At 39.7% G+C, this 14501-nt stretch overlaps 1 protein-coding gene and 1 long non-coding RNA gene across 2 annotated transcripts in view; one reads left to right on the forward strand and one right to left on the reverse strand.

Annotated features, from left to right (window-relative positions):
* LOC147156998 (uncharacterized) overlaps positions 1–14501 on the forward strand; it is a 99498-nt gene that overhangs the window by 17263 nt on the left and 67734 nt on the right. The gene's annotated exons all lie outside the window — the stretch shown is intronic.
* The window catches only part of antxr1c (ANTXR cell adhesion molecule 1c), a 28042-nt gene that overhangs the window by 11735 nt on the left and 1806 nt on the right, over positions 1–14501 (reverse strand). Inside the window, exons 2-11 of the mRNA XM_086065350.1 lie at positions 7458–7529; positions 6682–6753; positions 6305–6386; positions 6137–6167; positions 5965–6038; positions 5770–5838; positions 5402–5482; positions 5172–5232; positions 4117–4215; positions 3946–4015 (exon numbers count right to left, since the gene is read on the reverse strand). Of these exons, the coding sequence (XP_085921476.1) occupies positions 3946–4015; positions 4117–4215; positions 5172–5232; positions 5402–5482; positions 5770–5838; positions 5965–6038; positions 6137–6167; positions 6305–6386; positions 6682–6753; positions 7458–7529 (711 nt within the window). The remainder of the gene's footprint in view (positions 1–3945; positions 4016–4116; positions 4216–5171; positions 5233–5401; positions 5483–5769; positions 5839–5964; positions 6039–6136; positions 6168–6304; positions 6387–6681; positions 6754–7457; positions 7530–14501) is intronic.

Consider the following 14501-nt stretch of genomic DNA (forward strand, 5'->3'; position numbering starts at 1 on the left):
GTGACACTGTCATGTGACACAGTGACACCCTCCCTTCCAAATCTGCAACTAGCAAGTGCAGCATGCACAAACACATGAGACAGACAGGAGGTGGATTCACAGTTAAGGTTTAAAAAAAAAGTAAATTACAATTATAATTTAACATTAATCCAATAATAATAATAATGTGACTTCTATGTAATGCTGGCTAACTTACTAGCTCATAGCATGGAGCCATAGTTGCTACTTGTTGATATACAGTAACTGTGTGTGTAGTTGTTCTTCATCAAAAAGATGAGAGAAAATTTTATGTGAAATCGTTTTAGATCCAAAGTGTTCAGGTTAAATGATGGTCCTGACTAAAACTAGACTAAAACCTTGTCAGTTTTTGTTGACTAAAACTAGACGAATAAAATTATGTTTTCTTGGACGAAAATAAAGACTATAATGCTAGATTTATAGTCAACTAAAAATGGACTAAATACAAACGGGATGAGGTTGACTAACTATGATAAAAACTAACAAGCAGGATTGGAACTGGATTAAAACTGAGACTAAATTCAAAAATGGCGGATAAAATTAACACTACTGGCTATCCTGTTTATTCCTGGCTATTCTAGCTAACTTTGGACAAAAGGCAGACTTTATTTTCTGTATTCTCTTATAGTGTGAATTTACTATTTTTTGTGCTTGAATAAGGCCCCCCGTCCACACGAAAGCCAGTTTCAATGTATCCTCACAAGTTTCTTACCGTTTAGGCCGTTCGTCCACACAATGGCGCGGTTTCGGAGCTTGAAAATGGGCTCCAGAGTGGAAAGATTTCAAAACGCGTCCCATACGCGTCCATGTGGACACCATATGCAGGATACTCCTCCAGTGATGATGTAATGGTCATTGCTCGATGACGACGCATTGTTGCAGTTGGATGGCGTATGCGCCAATTCTCACGTGACTGCGCGCGAACCGTCATTCTGTCAACAATAATGGCGGATAGCCGTGTCCTAGTCGTTTTGCGCAGCCTCCTTAGCTTGCTTATGCTTTTGCAGCTAAATATTTAGCTTCTTTATTCCCACGTTCAACAAGCGGTGTTGTACCCGCCATTGTCACTTCTCCTGTGTTCGTTTTTTTCTTGTTGTTTTGATACGGGCAGAGAGAAAAAAAAAGTGTTCGTCTTCTTCGCTGATTCTTCTTCTACGCTTTCCGTTAACTCCCTGTGGCTACGCTAAAGCGCCACTCCAGACTTGGCATATACATTACAGCCATTAAACGTCCTCAGCGTCTTCTTTTGGACACACGCAAGTCTTGAAATGCTTCGGTGTGTATGAGATTTGTTTGAGGAACGAAGCCGGCTTTGCTTCCATCTGGACGGGGGCCTAATGTTCACTTCTGCACCTGTGCTTTTAATGAAGTATATTAATAAATAAATGGCTTCACCTGGTCTTGTTCACCCTTCCAGGCACTCCGCCCTCCCACACCAGCCTCCCACCTGCGTCTTCTTATCTCATTAGTTCAGAGTCTGGTTCCAAATGGCTGACTTTTTGTCTCCATGCTCTTGAAAATCAGTTCTCCCCTTGCCCACATCATGTTAGTTTGTGCTCTATTTGTTTGTTTGTTGTCAGTTTATTGCTCATTCATTGAATTCAGTGGTTCAGTTCACACACACTGTTGTTTTCATTTACGTAACCACAATTTGCATTTCATCCGTTGTTTGTCGCCCATTACAGGGCAACAACATATAACTGACTGAATTCTGGACCTCATTTACATTATGTTGCACAAATCTACTTTGAAATGTAGACATTGATTTTGTAAAAGAGTGTCGAAATGTAACTTTAGGTTTGTCGCTGTTTAAAGGGATACTTGACTCATTGAGCCATTTTCAGCAGTAATAAGTTAGTATTTTGTCCAGAATGAATTTGGTAACTACATTATTTTTTGTATACAATTAATACCTTTAAAAACTATTTTTTCCACTTGCTGTCGACTAGTGATGACATCACCTGTGCTGAGGAAGTAGGTAACGACCAATCATGACTCACCTGTTTTCTGGAATTAGTCAGCAAACTGAGCCATGATTGGTCGTTACCTACTTCCTCAGCATAGGTGATGTCATCTTCAGTCGACAGCAAGTGATTTTTTTTTAAAAGGTATTAATTCTACATGAAAAATAATGAAGTTATCAAATTCATTCTGGACAAAATATTAACTTTTTACTGCTGAACACCCTTCAGGTATACTTTATTCTTGACTGCTGGCTTCTAATTAAGAGCACATTTTTGTCCAATCTAATACATTTAGTAGTGTGTCATTAAACAAACTGATCTTTTTCATTATCGATAAACTACAGCCGAAACTAATTAGACGTTGAATGTCTAATCAGATCTTGTTTTGATACGATAATCTGTCTGTTATTTGGCACTTTTAAATGAATGTTAGTTTTATGCTTTTGTCATAATCAGCAGTATCCAGGGCTGGACAGGCACAAAAAAATCGGCCCTGGCATTTTGACTTAAGCCCACCCGCCTGGTCTGGCCCGGCCCAACCCGACTTCTGCCTAGTTCTGCCACTGATGTTTAGTGATGATGTTTCAGTTTGCGATCTATATTCGAACTGGATTACCGGACTAGTCCCTCTAAATTGTGGGCCATATAGGAAAATAATAATTACAAAGCACTGCATCGGTCCCAAAAGAGGCCGGCCCACCGGGCATCTGCCCTTTATGCCAGATGGCCAGTCCAGCTCTGCCAGTATCTAAATGCATACAATGCTTAAAAAAAAACTTGGTTAGGCTACATTTCCGAGTCTAAGAGGTGGAAGATAGCCCACACTTGGTGTTATTATCTTTCCTCACCTTGTGTAGGTTCTCTTATGTTTAAAAAAAATCTGCATGTGTGTACCCCACATAAATGCTAGATAACAGTAGATAAGTAACTAGCCTACTTTAAGGGAACTCGTGAAAACCCTTTAAAAAGCGTAGCGTAATATAAGCTGCTACCACTCGTCTTTTGAATGTATATTTATGGAAACATGAGAAACGAGATTCATTTCCAAAATCTTTCCATCTGGATACATTTTAAATGCCTAAAATATCGCACTAAATGACAAGATTATGGATTTCTCTGAAGTAAACCAGCCTCCATTTTTTTCTAACTGACATTCCGACATGCACAAATATTTTTAATGGCCATGTGTGCCGAAAAGTTGCAAAAGGGCTCTCCCTGCGGGTTTTCCACCATGCTGTGAAGCGAGACGTGCACAAACGAAACACATGGCCTCACGTTCAAAAGACCCCCAATCGCTTTTACGAGGCTTTGATTGGCCCGATGAGACTGACAAAGCTTTTTTAAGGGACACGGCGAAATATGGGGAAGAAAATGACATGCAGGCAGGCATAGATGGTTTGTGGGCTGTGAAGCCGCAGTGGCAGCAAAAGTCAAGAGAGGAAGAAGGATGGGGAGGGAGATGTTTGGAGTGTCAGATGGTTTGGTGGTAATGCATGAAGCCATGGAAAGTTACAGAGGATTTTGAAGCGGGACGCTCTTGTCTGAGTTTGAGGCAGGAAAACACTTAATTTTATGACTATCAGTTATGAAAACAACGGTAACTAAGTCTCAATCAAAAAGTGTAGTAAAAGTGGTTAAATGCAATGCATAATGTATACCATCAAATATATTATTTTATTGCAATTATATTGATTTTGCATTCAACACAGCATTACAAAAAAAAGTAATTTATGAACTCAGTGGCTGGGCTGCATTGAATATGGATGTTTTATGTCTTTTTTCGCTACTACAGATTTTATTTAACTGCTGTATAATTCAAGACGGAAGCAGAACAAATGTACATGGCTTCACATGCGTTGCACAGCTGCTTATATTTGACTAAGCTGCCCTGGAATTCAGCAAAAAAAAGCATCTCGGATAGGATCAGATGTATGGTCTTTGGGTATCAATACAGTAGACTTACTTCCCGACTTCGTCAATGACAGGAGCTGGACACAGCAGGAAGGTGTTTTCGACACTTGCAGGCTTCTCATCTATAACATAAATCAAACAATTTTTCATTTTCACGTGTAATTTAGAGTTCATTACAGATCCCTTCCACAAATGTGTTATGAAATTGTTGGCGTCTACTCACTGATTGTGATTGTGTCGTTGATTCGAAAGCTGCACAGCACCTGGTCGATGTCCCTGCCATGGAGGAACCCGTTGCCCCTCACCACCACTTGGAAAGTCTCTGGTTACATGCAAACATTTTGGACGCATTAGACTAGAAGGCTAAGACGATAGGGCATTTAATATTGTGGTAAATACCTAATGGTAATAATTTTGACACTTGCTGTTGACTGAAAATGACATTACAGCTGCTCAGGTAACAACCTATCAGGCCTCACCTGTTTTCTGAAGCTGAGCTGTGATTGGCCATTACCTGAGCCCTGAGCAACTGTGATGTCAGTTCAGTCGACAGCAAATGGCAAAATGGCCGTCTCCCGAGATGGATAAGTTTGCCATGGAGAGGCGGTCTTCGGGCTGAGACAGTCTCGTAGAAGTTTGGCTCACTCCCATATGACAGGTCATGCATGTGGTGATGTCGAATGCCCTAGATTCATGCCTTGGCCAGATTGTAGTGTAATGGGTGTGTTAGGAACCCAACTGCAGCACCACACAGGCAAATTAAATTGGTAAAGAATTTATTGTGGTTTAGGAGATTGGTTTGGAACAAGGCAGGATAATCAAACTCACAGTCTTTGTGGCCTGAGTTCGAGTTACTCGGGAGCGCCAGTGACATTCTAAATTGAGACTGAAATAATAAATAAAATACAATCTCTAGTTTTTTAGAGTCAATCTTTGAGGGAGGGCTTGTTTTTTTTCTTTATTTTTTTTGTATTTAAAACATTTTTTTTCTGTTTTATTGAATATTTTTTATAGTATTAATTAGAGTATTTATTTTCAATTTAAAAAAATATATATTTTACCTGTTTTTCTGAATACTGTATATATTTTTTAGTTTTTAGTTTTTGAGTATTTTTTCCTCCCGTTTTTCCTAAGAATTTTTTGGGGGAGTAATTTTGAGTAATTTGAGTACAGTAAAGTACAGTTTTTTTTACATGTAATAATCAGAACGACATAAAAAAACACATGTATCATTTTTCGGTCTGGGATCATCATTTGAAGAGTGTGTGCAGCACCCACCTCCTGCACACACGCTAGATGGCTCAGCTGCCAAGATCTCAATGCATGATTTCTTGATGATCTGAAGGGGAGAAAAAAAATGACATCATACATCATTTACACTGTTCCGGTTTGGTTCACAAAATATTTAATTAAAACCTCAAAACCACACAATTCAAGTCAAGCAGCTCAATGCAACTTTTACGAAATACAATTGTGGGCTTTCTTTGTACAATGAAGCTTTTATTTACCGAATCGATAACACCCCGGAGGGCGTGGAAGCCTCCCAAAACAGGAAACACATGTTCAATGGTGTCTGCAATGGTCGCCAGCTATATTTATCCATGAGTGGAGCCATCAGGTGGGAATGCAAAAGCAAAAAGTGAGAATAAATTAAGATTTTGAAAGTAGGAATAGACACTTTGCACAAGGTCAATATTGTATCATTCACTCCATTCCAATAGTTCTCAAACTACAATATCAAAGCTTCCAAATGCATCCACTCTACTGTATATCATCCCCAATCTACAGAATGTGGTGGGTCACTGCCCTACTTGGCCCCAATGCAAGTGGATTGTAACTTTTCCATAGAGGTACTCTATAAGATAGCATACAATACCTGAGTCTCATTGAAGTCTTTAACACCAACACAATACACAATGGCTCCAAGAGATCTGGCTCGCTCGGCCTGTTGTAAAACAGGGCACGTGAATGCTTCCCAGAAAAACAAGCAATCAAACAACGGGTGTGCCTTGGCTTCCCGAAATGTGCAACGTGTGAAACTTTGTGCCACTTTAATGGTGCGGTTTGTTACCTCTTGCTGTGCAGTGATAAGTTGATGTTCCTGCAGTTCTCCGTCTGTCAGCGCTATAATTACGCTAGCCTTGCCTGTAAAATAAGAACAGTGATGGTACAGGATAGTCACAACAATTTTTTTTTTTGCTGTGTTCGTTTTTGTTGTTGTTGATCATTCAGTAGGTGCTTACCAAACTTCTCCTGGTGTATCTGCTCATTCGCCTTTAATAAGAAGACAAGTTGGTCAGAATGTGCAGAAGAAGCTCAAACTTTTCATTAGATGCTGTTTGGCTTTTGGGGGGGGGGGGGGGGGTTAATATTGTTTATAAATAATACAGAGCAGGGCTTTAATTGCCTACCCTATGCAGTCCAAGGTGCATAAATGTGTCTCCACCTGGTTTCTCTCTTTTAAGCGCATTCAGCCCCTTTTGGATGTCCACCCTGCAAAAGATAACAAATCCAAACGTGTTTGCTTTGAATTAGTGTCTACAAAAAGCCAAGCAGTTTCACACAGTAACAGCTAAATTGTCGCATGCGTTCATTTGCAACAGTGTGTCTTCGAGAGGACATCTGCTTTCACTCTAATGCCATGCTTTGAATTAAGTTTGATGACGATTGCTTCCTATTGCGTGAGAGCATGCGGCACTGCAGTGTCATGCGGTTTTAGGCTTAGGCTTCCTCAGCTACTTATCATTAAAGTGGTAATGTGGATAATCAAAGTACATATTTCACTTACCTTTTCTCTGTAAGTTTTAGGATGGTATCTGCTCCTGAGGAGAATGTTATGAAGGACATCCTAAGCATGGGACTGGGGAGGAAAGACAAAAGAATGACTCTAAGGACTTGCATTTTGTCAATGGTCAGTAAGGGGACAATAACATTTTAGGAAAGCCACATTTGATTTCAATAAAAATTGTGCTTAAAAAAACGATGACAGAATTTATAAGTATCAGCTGGTTACAAGTTTCTTTAGCGTCATTTCTGTTCAGTATTGTTTAGTTCATGTTGATCCGAATGGTCAATCGAGCATGTTGCATGTTGTTGTTTTTTGTTTGGGATCCTGGATGCAATTGTTCATTAACATGCAATCTAAACATGTTGCTTACTGTAGTAAATGAAAACATTTAATTGAGGCTTTAGTCACTCCTGCAAATTTTACTGCTCAACTGATCGAAACATTAGCCTGCTAAGGGTTTGAACATATGCTAGGATGTAGCAATGGAAGGGATACATTTAATTTTATTGCTCTATTATGTGTGTGTGTGTGTGTGTGTGTGTGTGTGTGTGTGTGTGTGTGTGTGTATGTATGCGTGTTTCTCTGTGGAGAACTTCGTCATGGGGCTTCAGGAAGTCCAGTACGGGAGGAAAGACATTCTCAAAGTGTCCACAATCATAAAATAGTTTTATACGACCTCTTACGGTCCACTTGAATTCTTGGAAGCTCACATAAAACATGCCCATTGACCTTAAAATAGTACAGTAACCGGGTCTGTGGATAGCATTGTGCCTTACCTTTTGAATTTCTCTGCTAAATTTTCCACAAAGAAGTAGATTTCATCCCAGTGGTTCTGCACACTGCCAGACCTGAAACACAAAAACAAACAATGCCTTAAATATTTTTGTTTTTTTCATTTAGTAGTCCAAAATAATTATTAACACATCCTTCTTTCAATACGCAATACAAAGACCACAATGCAGACCTGAAGACTTTCATCATTAGTGTAGCGTGGTCATGGTGGGAATTAGCATGTAGCATTTTGTTAATGTAGCTGAGCTGGAAATGTCACTATTGCTAATGTGTGAATTTTCTTTCAGGCCGCATTTTCAACGAAAACCCTCCCAGCTTTACATTAAATGTTGAAACACTACAACTACAGATTTTGTCCTTGTAAAATGTAATAGGCTAATTTAAAATTACCTAGAAGGCTAGCATGCACAGCTTTGTTTTCTAGCTAGAATGCTTGTGAGCAAATTCCTTTCTTCCCCATATTTGATAATGTGTAGACCTGTATCTGATCAAAAATTGCCAGAAGAGAACTGTAATTAAAATGTGAAAGGCTTTTGTAGACCCCCCCCCAACTGAAGCTAATAAGTCTATGACTGAAATTATGCCTTGAGGTACTTGTCTCTCCCAGGGGAGCACTATAAGACTGGACCATAGATGGACATAAAAACACCATATGGAGCAACATTTCATCTGGGTGAAATGTTTGTGTTTGCTAATTGGTCATTAGATTAAGAGTACGAGGCTATGAGCAGCACATAAGGAGGCTTCCGGCACAATGTGAGCAGTCATCAGGTTAGTAGTTAAGTTGAGCGAGAGAGATGACACATGGGAAATGAGCTAACCGAGTGTGGTAAAACTACAGCCCCACTCAGATGATGACGCCTACTCAGAGTCAAGTTGAAGAGAGACATAATGTTATTGTAGGTGCTGACTGACTGATGTAACAATATTAGGCGAAAACGCGCCAACATGTGTGTTGCTGTTTCTCTCTGCAAAGGGGAGAATGTCAACACTGCGTTTCCCACAGTGCTCACGTGGGTTTACTACCTTTGTTTAAGCCGGGTGCACACAAGAGCTCTGATAGCAGCTAGCTAGCAATATGCTTTTGGCGGTAGGCTACGGCATTTGAGACAGCGTACATTGTACATGGATTTGTTGTTAATTTATGAAAAAGCGAGTCGAAAATGTGGGTCTCAGGGTGACAACAGTTGAGAACAACTGACCTTGAGGACTTAAATGTATGATATGTTAAGTATGCCCACCTTAAAGCAACACTAAGCAACTTTCCGTTTATGTTGATTATGGCGGCACCATATGGACAAAAGCCATAATGTTATGCCTGAAGGAAGACCACATTTGCCAGTAAAAATGATACAGACCTCCTCAGGCCATGGCAAAGGTACCATTCAACTAGTTTAAAGTCCATGTTTCATCAGAACAGTTATGAAAATATTTTATTAAGGTTGAAAAGTTCCTACTTTAAGACTTGTTGATTAACCTTAAAATGAACTGTGGGGAAATTGAATTTCCAAGAGAAAACCCACACAAGCACTGGGACAACATGCAAACTCTCAGAACCTTGTGGTGTGAGACAACATTCGCAACCCACTCATCAACATCAAATAATGTACATTGACTGAGGTCATTGCTTAGGGAGTTTTTGATTGATTGTTTTTGGCAATGGAGTCTCACGGTACATAGAGAAGACTTTGTCACGCCAAGTCACATCATCGTCAGATCATCATACATGATGATCTGAAGAAAGTGAGAGGAGTTGACTCATTCTCGGTGAGAACAATGACAGATTACAACACTCCTCCTCCCCCCCATGACTCTGAGACTCAGAATTCCCCGCGCAGACCACACATGCTGTAAATATCTCCTCCCAACACAAAGAGGTCTTCCACAATGACATGGACTCCATGAACTCTGGCGTCTGCTTGTGCGCAATAACAAATGGCGGCCAACGTTATACCTCAGCATTTTGTTCTGATAAATCCCCCAAAACACACACACAAACACATCAAGGCTTTCCCGTAATGCTGACTGAGCTAAGAAGGAGGACAAGACCTTAAAGATAAACAATGTTTAAATGGTGTAAGCGCATGTCGAAGGATTACACACTCAGCCACATAGATTTTGACCTGAAGGAACTGTGTACAGTATTTGTAGATTGAGTAGATTGTTCCCTTACTCAATAGTCATATTAAAATGTCATATGTGACTTTTTAACATGAGGTTTATTTGCTAATAGGTCTTATTTGACTTGGATCAATCCCATTGTGTGAGATGGCTGCCATCGTGGGACTGAGGTCTAGCTTGCAGTTTCGCTCACCTGTTCAAACACCGCCGGGGAAAGGAAGTGGTCAATTCTGTGTGACTATTATTTTATCTGGAGTGCCCCCCAACCCCCATTAATTTCCTTTGAAATCAAAATTTAGTGGTTTGAGCTGAGCCCTAAACCGGAGTGGCTAAGGGTTTTTCAAAGGTGAGGGGGAGTTAGAATGTGCGGACAAAGCGATTGAGGCCAAGTTACATCATCGCAAACCATCATATCCAAGAAAGCTTTAGAACAGGATCCCAAATAGGCGGACTTTACAGGCTTTGCCCAAGATTGTTTTTAGATTATTTTGATGAATGTTTTAATTTAACGGAGTAACTTTTTGGATATTTACAGGGATTTTAACTTATGGCAGCTTTTCTGGTCATACTGTACTGTAGTGGGTGAGCTGGAGCCCGTCCTACCTGACTTTGGGCAAGAGGTGGAGTACACCTTGGACTTGTCATCCACCGATCACAGCTTTTCTGGTCATTTTTAGTTCATCTAGCGTCTTCTATTTATTCTTCTTCTACTACTGTTTGTTCTTCTTGACATTTATTGGCACACTGGATGCCCAGTGACACCATGCTGCTTCTCACAGATCCATCTGGGTCTTCGACGAAAGACATCTGATTCTGGGGAGGAGACTTGTGATTGCTAGTGAAGATATCGGAATGCGTGTTGTACTGTGTTGATCATCTAGTTCACTGGGTTCTCAACCTCGGTCCTGGAGTACCCCTATCCAGCCTGTTTTCCATGTCTCACCAGCCAACACAGCTGAGGATCGTTATCAGGCTTCACGCAGAGCTTGCTGATTAGATGATCGTTTGAAACACCCGTGTTGGCTGTGGGAGACATGGAAAACAGGCTGGATGGGGTACTCGAGCACCGCGGTTGAGAACCACTGATTCAAATATGCTACAGAATAGTAAGCACACACTTGGATTTGTTTTCCTTGTCATGTATGCGGTTCCACATTTTACAAATTGGTCAAGACAATTGGTCAAGACAGACATGATGCCTTGCAGGACTTTTTACACCGCCCCATGTTAATTTTTATGAGATCATTTTATATTCTTCAGTGTGAGAAACTTCCTGATCATGGCATATTATTCCTTTGTGGGCATAGCCTATATTATGGCTTCATCTCTAGGCAACTAAATTTCATGGTCACTGACAGTCATAGCACCTGGTGAGAACAGTCTGTTGGAAACAACGTTGTGCATCATTTTCCCACATGCTGCAGCAGCAAGGTTTGCTATGTGAAGGACGTCGTCTGTGGGATTACACACAGATCAGGAGTGAGGTAATGTGAAAACTCTTCTGGCTGTTTTGCCTGCCAGATGAAGTGTGGCGAAGATTTACCAAAGACTTCCATCCGAGGGCCAAGTTTGTGCGTATGTGTGCAACCTTCTGGCAAACAAGTCAAAACAGCTTGGAACTGGTACTCAGTACTGCACTTTAATGCCCATTTGTGATGCGCTAGCATTCTGACCTTATGTTGCTGAGTAGGTAAAACACCCGTGTCTTGATGTGAAAAACAAAATGAGTCAGATACTGCTATGTAGACCTGGGAGAGGCTAAAAGTCCAAATGGGAGAGAAAAACAAATGAGGAAAGACTAAGGCAGCATTTCCACATTGTAAACTAATGTACTTAAAAAAGAACATGTAAAGTGATTTTCTATTTTATCATCAATGTGAAAAATTGGTCATCAATTAAATCGATTAGTTTTTGTCTTTAAACAGAACCCTAGTTGAGACCTTGCTGTTTTGCTGGGCAAGTAGTGCACCCAGTTCTGTCTCAACTTCTTCAAGACACAATTAGTCAACAATCAGTTTCACACAATTTTCCAAATTCAATATTAGCCTTTCTCTACTTACTGTGGACAATTCTGAACATTATATTACTCTGGTAAAGGTCAACGTAAAGGTATGAGGACCTCAGGGTATTGTGTTTAGTTGATGATAAGCCAGAGTGGACGGGACAACGGTGAGGGTGGATGACAGCATGTGGGAAAAAGCCCTGCTGGTCTGGAGGCTTTGTGGCTTTCAGCATCATTGTCACGCTTCAAAGTGTGGAAGAAGGAAAAATAAAATTTCAAAAATCCCTACAGCGACCAAGACGGCTGTCTGCCATTCCAGCTGGGCCTATCCAGACCACCCCGGCCTGCATCCAATAATGGCGCTCCAATTCGACTGACTGGGCACAAAGATTTGTTTGTTTAAAACCACTAACCTACTTTTACAGCTAGTGCTACGCTATGACTCTTTACTGCAGCACTGCTGAGCTAAAGCACATACGTATATGTATGCACTTGAAAGGGAATGCAAGTAGAGAGACATTTCATATTGATATTTCAGTTTTATTTCTATCGTATACTTTTAATCCAATAAAATAGTATGAGACTTATTCAATGATCCAAAATAGAGACCACATCATCAATTTGTACAGTACTAATGCTAACCATGTTGACATAGCACCAGAACAATGTTTATGTTCCTCCATCATAGCACCATCAAAGTATTATGTTAGTTTCTTTTTGTCTGATCTCACTTGTTTTGCTAGCATGCTCTCATTAGCGTTTAGCTCCTAGCAAGCCTATACTATATACTGTACAGTTCCATTAATGTGGTTACCTGCTGTTGTTACAAAAGAGTAATGAGACTTTGCTGACCACACTGTTCAACTTATCTTACATTAATTTATCTTAATATATTTTTTTTAAACAATGCTAACATTAGCATTGAGCATCAGGCAAGTGCAGTTTCATTCCATTGTTTGTTTGTTTGATTTTATAGTTAAAATACTTGATTTGTCTCACATCAAATCACATTATACAGTATTACCTTATTAAATTTGTTTTTGTTTTTGTTTTTTAAACAATGCTGACATTAGCATTTAGCATCAGGCAAGTGCAGCTTATTCCATTAAGTGTTTTTTATTTTCATTTTTTTTAATTTTATTATTATTATTTTTTTACAAGGCAGTAAAAATACTTGATTTGCTCCACACCAAATTGTATCTACAGTATTACCTTGTTACGGTCGTTTTTTTGTTTTGTTTTGTTTTGCAAGGCTGACATTAGCATTTGGCGCCAAATGAAGTTAAACTCAATTAAAATGCTTAACTGCTCTTTTGATAATAAATTATCTTGTCTTGTCTAATCTTACTAGTAGTTTTAGCCTACAGGCATTAGCATTTAGCGGCAACAATATGAATTTGGTTGATTGCCTTTTTTGTGCAATACTACATTTTAGCACAATAGCATTAGCGTTTAGCTCCAAATAACTATAGTAATGTACAGTTAATGCTGTTACGTGCTATCTTTAAAAGACTGTAACACAATCTAGTAGAATGCGCTCACACTTTAGAAGCTGATAGCAAGAGAAAAACATTCATTGTGGTTAAGAGGCTAGAACATCTTTTAGCTTTTATCACTGGGTTTTAATGCATATGGAAACAGTTTACGGTTGCATTACATATAATTCTTGGACCCAATGTACACCACACAACTCATACTAAGGTTAAGTAAGTCGAAGATGTAGATCAGGGGTGTCCAAAAACATCTACAACATGCTGGATAGGGGCCCTTGAGTTGCCCAACAGTGATCTAAGTCTAATTAAATTACTCGATCAGCACCATTATCTGGCTTTGCATCAATATTTAATGTGAGGAGGATATTTTTGTATAATTCTACAAATTAGTAGATACAACTGTTTGTAATACAAACAAACGCAAGACAGTTGGTGGGAGGATGAGTAGATGCTGCTTTCCAGCACTCTGGCCTGAGTCACGAAATAAGGCCATTAAACTCTGCACATCAGTGGTAAAACCAACTATAATCCCGTATTTGGAGACAATATATCCTATATATAAGCCCAACATGCTGTGTCTGCAAAAAATACCCAAAGGGATGAGGCTGAGTGTGGCTTTAGGAAGATTACTAGAGGACTTCCTCTTGTTTGAAGTCTACCAGCCATGTCTGTATGTAAGTAAGTATCAAGTTCTCCCTGGTGCAGGGCACTGAAGCTGGCACGAGAGCTAACAATAGAAACGGCCTATATTCACGTTCTTCTCAGCATGTGTCTGTGTTTTAGGCAACAAAGCAAGTCAACAATGGCCTCCACATCTGGACGGCAGCCCCGTGTTTTAGCTTTTAATTCAAGTCGTGCAGCAGATGCTTGTGGGCGCAGCACGTCAAACATAAATCCGTGTGGTTAGAAGATTGTATACTCCTGATAAAGATATTCGCTCGAGCAGACCTTTAAAGGTTGACTGTCCTACATTTTGTTGAAGTTCACTCCAGGTTTTTCCATACACAAACACATATTCATTTATGCCCTGTTCTGCCTCCATAAAAACAATAAATGGCTGTATAGTTGAGTTAGTGGATTGATTGTTTAACACATGTATAGACACATATGATAGATACTACATTGTTGGAAAAGATGGACTTAGCTACATAGATAACACAAGGGCATAGATGGACCAATTGATGTGACGGATGGACTTGTGGATAAAGGATTATTTGGAATGATGGATAGACAGAATGATAGACAGATACAGATGAGTTAGATAGGTAACTATTGCATCTCAGATGGATAGGTGGATAGATGGACAGAGAGTAAAAGTCTACACACCCCTACCAACCTGTACAACTAAATTAAAGAAACTATTTATAAGAGGAGAATATATATATATATATATATATATATATATATATATA

This window comes from Leptonotus elevatus, chromosome 20 (genome assembly GCF_054856555.1).
Source record: "Leptonotus elevatus isolate MCC_2025b chromosome 20, RoL_Lele_1.0, whole genome shotgun sequence".
Lineage (NCBI taxonomy): Eukaryota > Metazoa > Chordata > Actinopteri > Syngnathiformes > Syngnathidae > Leptonotus > Leptonotus elevatus.